Here is a 10118-nt window from a genome sequence, read left to right on the forward strand (position 1 = left end):
ACGCGGGTAGTCCGCAACTGATAGCGCGATCTGGAAAAGTTTACCGCCACACCGCGTGCCATGTTCATCATCTGCATCAGTGGTTCCCAAAATGGGAACTGTCGTAAATAAAGCAATAATTTAGCGAGTTCTATCAGTGTTAAATTTCTGGGTATAGGGCTTATTGTTCGGTTCTTCATTTTATTGCACCCATATTCAATCTATTGAAAATAAAACAATTGGATTTGATTTTTATTCTTTTTATTTTTTCATGTTTAACTTTTGCATATGCATTATAATCAAGCCTGAACCTGAACGACGCGCAGTTGCAGTCACTCAGCGCAACGATTTTAAACCATCTCAGTGTCACCGATTATGGTATTAAAATGAATAATTAAAGAGGAAATTTCTCCATATGCCGTAAAGCATGTTGTTATTTATTCAGATCTAATTCTAGATTATTTGATATCAAGGTCTTAAAGGTCACTCTCCATACAGTGTCGAGCATGCTGCTCTAGTCTACGCGCCATAGGTATCGATATTCTGCTTATTGGTAATAGGTTTTCAGCATTCAGCAATCTCGACGTGTCATCATACATGAAATTTTTGGTTAATAATGATTTTGGCATGATATGATTAGCATATATTACAACGTTTGTAAGAAAAATAAATCGATAAATAAAAAAAAACCCAGATTAATCCACCTAGCTTTGGTGGTGCCTTTCTCGCATTTAGTGAAGACACCAACCTTATATGGGGTTTACATGGTTCGATGTACCTATGTGATGTACCATTTTCTTCTTAACTCGGTTAAGGATTACTATGCGAAAAGTTGTCTAATGTTTTTAAAAGCTTTTGTACACACACATACACACAGACAGACAGACATGTGCTCAGTTCGTCCAGCTGAGTCAGTTGGTATATAACACTATGAGTCTCAGAGGCTTCTATAAAAAGTTCGTTTTCGGAGTGAAATGATAGCCTTTCGGTACAACTTTGTTGTACGAGAAAAGCAAAAATGTGCTTGCAGTTACTTCGAATTGCTAACGAAATTGCGTAGAGCTTTTTTAATTTGTTCGGAAGCTTCTTTCCAAAGGCTGCTGTGTTTAGTAGCAAGTCCTGGAAATCTTTTTTTTGTTTTTGCTCACTATTATTTATTATTTATTTATTCAGACTAAGGCCGAAGTGGCCTGTGCGGCATATATGTAAGAGTCTTCTCCATTCGGCTCGGTCCAAGGCTACACGTTTCCAACCACGCAGTGGAGGGTTCGCGAGTCATCTTCCACCTGATCGATCCACCTTGCCCGCATCGCACCTCGCCGTCTTGTGCCCGTAGGATCGTTGTCGAGAACCATCTTCACCGGGTTACTGTCCGACATTCTGGCTACGTGCCCGGCCCACCACAGTCGTCCGATTTTCGCGATGTGAACGATGGATTGTTCTCCCAGAAGCTCATGCAACTCGTGGTTCATTCGCCTCTTCCACGTACCGTCCGCCATCTGCATCCCACCATAGATGGTACGCAGCACTTTCCTTTCGAAAACTCCCAGTGCGCGTTGGTCCTCCACGAGCATCGTCCAGGTCTCGTGTCCGAAGAGAACTATCAGTCTAATAAGCGTTTTGTAGATAGTCAATTTGGTATGGCGGCGAACTCTATTCGATCGGAGCCTCTCGCGGAGTCCAAAGTACGTACGATTTCCAACCACTATGCGTCTCTCTGCTGGTATCGTTATCGGCGGTCGCCAGTGAGTCCAAGTACACGAGTTCTTCAACCACCTCGATTTCGTCACCACCGATAGAAACTCGTGGTGGGTGGCTTACATTGACCTCTTTTGAGCCTCTTCCTATCATGAACTTCGTCTTCGACGTGTTGATGACTAGTCCAATCCGTTTAGCTTCGCTTTTCAGTCTGATGTAGGCTTCCTCCATCCTCTCAAAATTACGTGCCATGATATCAATGTCGTCGGCGAAACCAAATAACTGGATGGACTTCGTGAAAATCGTACCACTCGTGTCAATCCCTGCCCTTCGTATTACTCCCTCCAAAGCGATGTTGAATAGCAGACACGAAAGACCATTACCTTGCCGTAACCCTCTGCGCGTTTCGAAGGGACTCGAGAATGCCCCTGAAACTCGAACTACGCACATCACCCGATCCATCGTCGCCTTGATCAACCGTATCAGTTTATTCGAAAGTCCGTTTTCGTGCATTAGCTGCCATAGCTGGTCCCGATCGATTGTATAGTATGCGGCTTTGAAGTCGATAAATAGATGATGTGTGGGCACGTTGTTTATGTTTATTAATTTTCGTCAACCGTCGTAGACTAGTACATATAAATATACATAATTTTCATTTCTTAATGCTAATATACATAAATTGTGAAGTATTTACCATATATTTATAATAACAAATTAACTAGAGATTAAATAGTACAGATAAAAAATGTTATATCTTTTGTCTTATGTGTTGCGATTTCGAATTCTATTAAAATATGTTTTAAGATTCTGCTGAGACATTGTAAAGTCGATAGCTTCGCAGTGTTGATTGTAAATGTTCATTATTCGATTCAAAGGTCCAAATTTGGCATAATTTGTTCGATGATAGTTTGTTATAAATAAGGTGCGATTACGAAGTTGCCTTGAAGGAATATAAAAGTTTAATTTTGATAAGATTTCAGGTGAATCAACACGTTGCGAAACGATATCATTTACGAAGGAAACCATTGCTATTTCACGCCGCTCTTTCAAAGTCTGTATGTCAATAAGCATGCAGCGTGCTTTGTATGATGGGAGTGGAAATGATGTCCAGCCTAATTTACGAAGAGCAAATAGTAAAAATTGCTTTTGTACAGATTCTAATCTCTCTTCGTGCGTGATTGAGAAAGGAGACCATACAATACTGCAATATTCCATTATTGATCTAACATAAGCTACATAAAGTGTTTAATTGTATATGGGTCATGAAAGTTATAGCAGAAACGCTTTATGAACCCTAGCATGTTATTAGCCCTGTGAATGATTGTGTTGTAGTGGTCTACGAAAGAAAGTTTAGAGTCTAAGATTACTCCTAAGTCCCTTACTCTTTCACATTTTTCCACATTCTGATTTCCTAATGCGATTGAAATGTTTGGTATTGTTCTTTTTCTGCTAAATGATATTAAGTTGCATTTCTTTACATTCAGTACTAATAGGCTTTTCTTGCACCATATGTAGAATTTGTCTATTTCATTGCGGAATACATTGATGTCGACTTCATTTCTTATTTCCATAAAGAGCTTCATATCATCGGCATAAATTAACACTTTAATGTTTTTCAGAATGAAGGAAATGTCGTTTACGTACAAGATAAAAAGAAGAGGGCCCAAATGAGAGCTTTGAGGGACTCCCGAAGTGACTTGAATTGGTTTTGATTTGTGTCCATTAAATTTGATAATTTGTTGGCGGTCAGTTAGTATGATTCAAGCCATTTCAGGAGTCGTGGTTCAATTCCAATTTGTGTAGTTTAAAAGCAGCATCGGTATATCAATGCGATCGAATGCCTTGCTAAAGTCCGTATATAGAGCTTCTACATGGTTGCCGTTATCCATTGCATTCAATGAAAAATCTACGAATTGAAGGAGATTTGTTGAGGTCGAGCGACCTTTAAAAAAGCCGTGTTGTGTGTCAGTTACTCTGTTTTTGATTTGCAAAAATAGCTTCTCGTTGACTTCGCGGTTGTATTCGCGGCATTTCTGCAATACCTGACGTATGGCGAACATCTGGTCTGTGGTAGAGCGTTCACCCATAAATCCCGCCTGGTACTTCCCCATGAACTCTCTTGCAATTGGTGTTAGTCGGCGGCATAAAATTTGGGAGAGTACCTTGTAGGCGGCGTTCAGCAATGTGATTGCGCGGGAGTCGCTACAATCCAGCTTAGCGCCCGTTTTGGAGTTAAGATACACGACACCTTCAACCCGCTCCCGCGGCAGAAACTCAGCCTCTCAAACCTTGGTAATCACCCAGTGCAGCGCTCTAGCCAGTGCCTCACCACCGTGTTTAAACAGCTCTCCTGGTAGTTGGTCAACTCCAGGGACTTAGTTGTTTTTCAGCCGGCCGATCTCCTTCTGGATTTCCTGGAGATCCGGAGCCGGAAGTCGCATGCCCTGCGCACGTGCTCCTAGGTTCATTACCATACCGCCACCGTTGTCTGCCATATCGCCATCAGGTGCTCTTCGTAGTGCTGCTGCCACCTTTGGATCACCTCACGATCGTTTGTAAGAAGGTTCCCGTTTATGTCCTTACACATATTGGGCTGTGGCACGTGACCCTTACGTGAACGGTTCAACTTCTCATAGAACTTTCGTGCGTTATTAGCGCGGTACAGTTCCTCCGTCTCTTCACGGTCTCGATCTTCCTGCTGGCGCTTTTTCCTCCGGAAAATCGAGTTTTGTCTGTTCCGCGCCCGTTTGTATCGTGTCTCGTTCGCCCTCGTGCGGTATTGCAGCAATCTCGCCCATGCTGCATTCTTCTCCTCAACTAACTGCTCACATTCGCCGTCATACCAGTCGTTTCTCTGATCCGGAGCCACCATGCCTAGTGCAGCGGTTGCGGTGCTTCCAATGGCAGATCGAATATCTCTCCAGCCATCTTCAAGAGATGCTGCACCTAGCTGCTCTTCCATTGGGAGTGCCACTTCCAGCTGCTGCGCGTATCCTTGGGCTAGTCTACCGTCTTGTAGCCGCTCAATGTTTGGCTGCGGCTGACGACTCCGACGCGTGTTGTACACCGTCGAGAGTTTTGAGCGCAGACATACTGCAACGAGGTAGTGGTCGGATTCAATATTCGCACTGCGGTAGTTGCGTACGTTGGTGATGTCGGAGAAGAATTTACCGTTGATTAGAACGTGGTCGATTTGGTTTTCCGTTACTTGATTAGCTGATTTCCATGTGGCCTTGTGGATATTCTTGCGGGGGAAGGAAGTGCTTCGGACTACCATTCCGCGGGAGGCTGCAAAGTTTATGCATCGTTGGCCGTTGTCGTTCGATACGGTATGCAGACTATCCGGTCCGATGACCGGTCTACACATTTCCTCCCTTCCTACCTGAGCGTTCATGTCACCGACGACGATTTTGACGTCCCGCTGTGGGCTTATATCGTATGTCTGCTCAAGCTGTGCATAGAACGCTTCTTTCTCGTCGTCGGGTCTCCCTTCGTGTGGGCAGTGCACGATGATGATGCTATAGTTGAAGAAACGGCCTTTTATCCTCAGCTTGCACATCCTTGCGATGATTGGCTGCCACCCAATCCGGTTCCCAGCTCGTTGGTGGTGCTACAGCTTTGGTAGAAGGTAACCGCTCGATGCCCGCTTTTTCACACTTTCTGTCCTGTCCAGCAGATTTCCTGCAGCGCTGCGACGTCAAACTTGCGGGGATGTAATTCATCGTAGATTATCCTGTCGCAACCTACGAAGTCTAACGACTTGCAGTTTCATGTTCCAAGCTTCCAATCGTGATCCTTTTTTCGTTGCCTAGGTCGTTGCCGATTGTATTGAGTTGTATTATCTTCTATGTCGTTCGTAATGATTGTTTTTAAATGCGGCGTATTGGGCCTACGCAATCCTCCTGTCTCGTCGGAGGGCCGTCGTGTCATGGCTGTTTAGCGTCCCACCTAACACCAGTATTTGGGCTTGTGCGCTTTAAGCGGTCGCTTTGGTGGAGCCTACTTGCGGATACATGCGGCTTTTTATAGAGGTTTAACAGGGTCCACTGTCAAACCCCACCACATCCTAGGCAGGCGCCACAACTAGCAGATGGCCTGGGGAGGGATCGTCAGGCTTTTGGACATACTCTCTGCTCCACCCAACGTCCTGAGCGTTACCGTATACGATAACAATTCTCACGTCATGCTTTTGGGCACTCTCCATAGCCTTTATCAAGACATTCATGAAACGTGTCCTTCACGTCGTCGGATTAGGCTGTAATTGAAGAATTTGCCCCGTATCCTCAACACACAGATTCGTTCGCTAATGGGTTTCCACCGCATCACTCGCTTCATCTGCTTGCCCATTACTACAAAACCAACTCTATACTCTGCTTTTCCGTCGTCGCTGTAATAGATGTTATATTTGAATGCAGTGCTGGTCGTGGAGTCCACGGCTCGGAATTAACGTTCTCCGGATCTAGCCCATCGGACTTCTTGAATAGCGGCCGCGTTTACTCCAACCAACCTTCTGCAGTTCACGAACCAGAACGCTCTCTCGTCCAGGTTCATTTAAGGTCCTGACATTCCTGGTACCGAGTTTCCAATCATAGTCCTCATTGATTTGCCGGATGGGTTCTCTTTTTCTTCTGTCTCCATTTTTCGTGGTATTTGAGAGGCGTAAGCTACCTTACTGGGGTCGCGATACCTACATCGCGCAGGTGGTGCTGCCACCTTAGGTATAGCTGACGCGATACAGCATTTCGTTAATCATCTGCGGGGTACGAGGCAGACGCTTAGCTGGCGGCACGGTGTGTTTGTCCGAAGAGGCTTATTTTCAAAAAATCAGTATCTCTAAAACACTCACTACACGAAAGTATAGGGTTTCCTCTTTCACGTAAGTGCATTTTTAAAATGTTCTATCGGGGGTCATTTTTCCATACATTTTTGGGGGGGTTAAATCGGCTATCATTTGAGATTTCTATGGAATTTGCACCAAAAATAGTGAAAAAATAAAAATTGTTCTAGATCCCCCGATAGAACATTTTAGTTTACCCACTATATGAAAGAGGAGAGCATCTACTTTCACATGGTGGGTGTTTCAGAAATACTGATTTTTGAAAAATAATGTTTCCCCATAGACACACCGTGGCGGTCTTTTGTCATCGGAGGACCCGTGTGGAAGCGTTAGATAGGAACTTGTGGGGACCAGAGCTATGTTGGGCGCTCCTTCATTGATGTCAACCCACCATTTTGCAGCCCAATAAGCGTATACAAGATTATAATAGACATGTGAGCAGAAATGTAAACGATTTCCTGGACTTGCTACTAAACACAGAAGACTTCCGAAAGAAACTACCGAACAAACAAAAGGCAACTTAACGCAATTTCGTTTGCAATCAGGAGTAACTGCAACTACATTTATTTTTTTTGATTCTACTTTTCTTATAAAAATTGTAATAAATGCGAATCATGCCAAAACCATTGTATATGCATCTAATAAAAATTTCCCTATGCAAACAAGAAAAAGTTCGGAGCGGTAAATGTTCGGGAAATACTGTTCTGATTCACTGTCAGCGTCGTCATCATTCAGTTTATGGCTTATGGAGCGGGTGGCGTCGTCTTCTCCATCCATTCATTAATCCATCGGATCTGATGAGCTTGGAGATGGTATTGTTGTAATACACTGTGGAATGAATCCTGTCGATGTCATCCCAAGGGGAATGTAGGAGGACCGGCATTAGGTACTACAGCATGACGTCACGAATGAATTCGGTCCTTGTCGAATGAATTTTTTTGACAGTTCAGTAGTACTTTTCGTTGAACCACCGGTCGGATTGTATGATTTGTTTGCAACTTTAATTCGCAGTTGGGAAATATATGTGAAATATAATTCTAATATTATGGCAAAAAAGTGCGTAGTGAAGGGATGCCGTTCCGGGAAAATAGGGAAGTGTAGCCTATTTAGGTTCCCAGAAAGCAGTACAGATTTGCTGACAAATAAACTTAACACGGAGCGAAGGAAACGGTGGCTGGTTGCGCTACGTATACGAAGCGATCCAAAATGGAATTATGTTTGTGGCCGACACTTCGTTTCTGGTAAGTTGAAAAACCTACATTAAAATAAATTATTTTAACGGGATTGATCTTTTAAAGGTAAACCTGCACGTCTGAACGAATTGAATGACGTAGATTGGGTACCTACAAAGGAACTGCCTAACGTCAGTTTGAAATTTGATCCAGACAGTGACGACTTCTCTTCTTATGACAAAGTAGAAGGACAAGACGAAGAAGATACGATGAAGGCCAGCGACGAAGCTGTCCAGGGTTCCGAATCTGATGTACTCATGTACGATGCTCCAGAACCAAGACCAGAACAAATTAAAGAAAATACACTGAATGTTCCAACCGAGGAATTTTCTATCACGGAATCGAATACCACTGCAATACAACATGTTTCTTCCGACGATCTACCTTCAAATAACCCTTCAGAGACAGAAACCAGAGGATCAAAGCAAAATAATGACTCAGATTACCAACAATTCGATGATCATACAAATGTTGCCACATACTCCATGGCACTATCAACTGAAAAAAAAGATGTTGGAATTCAAGCAGGGGGTAAGTATTTTTTACGGTATTTTGCATAAAATGAAGCAGTATAATCTGTAGCAAATAAACAGTTTTATAAGGCAAGATCCATTAATTACGTAACGCGATTTTTTTTTAATTTTCAACCCCCTTCCTCCCTATGTCACACTTTTTGTATGATGCATCTGAATTTTTTGTATGGGTTGTCACACTTCACTGCACCCCCCTCCCTCCCTCTCTACGTAATTTGTGGACGTTCTCTAATTTATTATTCCTTGATTTTAATTCAAAATGTTGCTTTTATTTTTCAGGAGTGTGCTGGTCTAAAGAAATATTTCAAAAATATTACTCCGAAGTTCTAAGATTGCAGGCTAGAAATTACGAATTAGAGTCCAAATTGCTAGCAACAAGAAGAGGACTAAACTTCATCAACAACGATCAAAGCTGCAAATATTTCACAGGGGTGGCCAAATTTTCAGTTTTGTTCAAGCTTTATAAGTATCTGGAATCCTCGCTTGATGAACCGTATTGCGAATTTTCGAAGGATCAAATGTTTTTAATGACTTTGACAAAACTGAGACTAAATTCTCAATTAACATCTTTGGCGCATGACTACAATGTGAGTGTGACAACAATATCCAAATATTTTCATCGCACACTGTACATAATCTACGAATGCTGTAAATGGGCAATCAAACCAACTCAAAAATCAGTCGTATTGCGGCATACACCGGATAAATTTGTGAAGCAATTTGGCTCCAGGAGGGTGTATATAATAGATTGTTTCGAAGTTATGTGCCAAACGCCGTCTGACCTAAAAGCCGCCTGTAGTCACTACAGCAACTATAAAAAGCATGAGACTGTCAAGTTTTTGATTGCCATGAACCCCGATGGCACAGTGGCATTCATTTCAAGCGGCTTTGCTGGAAGGTGTTCAGACAAAGAAATATTCAGACAGAGCAAATTTATTGATTTAGTAGATGAGGGTGACGTAGTTTTAGCCGATAAAGGATTTGACATAGCCGATGTAATAGCAAGTAAGAAAGCTATTTTGAACATTCCGAATTTTCTCCGCAAAAAGAAACAATTTTCATTGAACGAACTAAATGACGACAAACAAATAACTACACATCGGATTCATGTAGAACGAATAATAGGAAATATTAGAGAGAAATACTCAATTCTTTCAGGCACGATTTCTGTTAATACACTAGCTCGGTTTCAAAATGGACTAACTGTAATCGATTTAATCGTAAAAGTCGCTTGTATTCTAGTAAGTTTGAATAAGCCAATAATTCATTAATCATTTAGGCCAAAATAACTTATATGTTATTTGAAGAAAAGCCAATAAAAACAATTTAGATAATAAATATTTAATGACTTTTTTATTCAAATTATTCACTGTGGAAGGATTTTTCGTATCGTACCTATCGTCTTCTTCTTAGTAGTCATCATAAGCCGCCGCGAATTTCATGTGCTGTCCATACTACGAGCTATATCACTTGATATAGAGTAATTTTATATCAATGTTCGTACATCTTATTTTTCCCTGGCAATAATGCATGTCGATTTCTAATCAGTTCAATAGATGTCTGGACAAACTTGACAAATATTTGAATATTTGTCATTATGAAAATCAGTGCACGACTGGCTTAAGCACTTCCATAGTCATTAGCTACATGTTTTCATTTAAATTCTTCTTCTTTTTAGTTTTAAGAGGCTTTAGGCACCCTCTGGCAGTCATTCGCCTCTGTAATGCATTTTAATTTTCTAACCCGAAATCTAGTCCGCTTCGGGTATCGAACTCAGCCACCCATGGTCTTGCTTTGTAGTCGCGCATTATGGTCAATGCCAACGTAGCGTTTTTTCAA

General features: G+C 42.1%; 1 protein-coding gene across 1 annotated transcript; it reads left to right on the top strand.

Moving 5' to 3' along the window:
- The first annotated feature begins 7481 nt into the window (after positions 1–7481).
- On the top strand, positions 7482–9585 carry LOC134204542 (uncharacterized). Its single transcript, XM_062679355.1, has 3 exons — positions 7482–7755; positions 7813–8277; positions 8559–9585. The coding sequence occupies exons 1-3, from the start codon at positions 7560–7562 to the stop codon at positions 9548–9550; spliced, it is 1653 nt and encodes a 550-aa protein (XP_062535339.1). The 5' UTR covers positions 7482–7559; the 3' UTR covers positions 9551–9585.
- The last annotated feature ends 533 nt before the right edge of the window (positions 9586–10118 follow it).

The sequence above is a fragment of the Armigeres subalbatus genome, unplaced genomic scaffold, assembly GCF_024139115.2.
Source record: "Armigeres subalbatus isolate Guangzhou_Male unplaced genomic scaffold, GZ_Asu_2 Contig656, whole genome shotgun sequence".
Classification (NCBI taxonomy): domain Eukaryota; kingdom Metazoa; phylum Arthropoda; class Insecta; order Diptera; family Culicidae; genus Armigeres; species Armigeres subalbatus.

Excerpts from the sequence above, each read along its gene's own strand:
- LOC134204542 (XM_062679355.1), top strand. The coding sequence starts at position 7,560 with ATGGCAAAAAAGTGCGTAGTGAAGGGATGCCGTTCCGGGAAAATAGGG. Across the intron at positions 7,756-7,812 it reads TGGCCGACACTTCGTTTCTG|GTAAACCTGCACGTCTGAAC; the intron begins GTAAGTTGAAAA and ends GATCTTTTAAAG. Across the intron at positions 8,278-8,558 it reads TGTTGGAATTCAAGCAGGGG|GAGTGTGCTGGTCTAAAGAA; the intron begins GTAAGTATTTTT and ends TTTATTTTTCAG.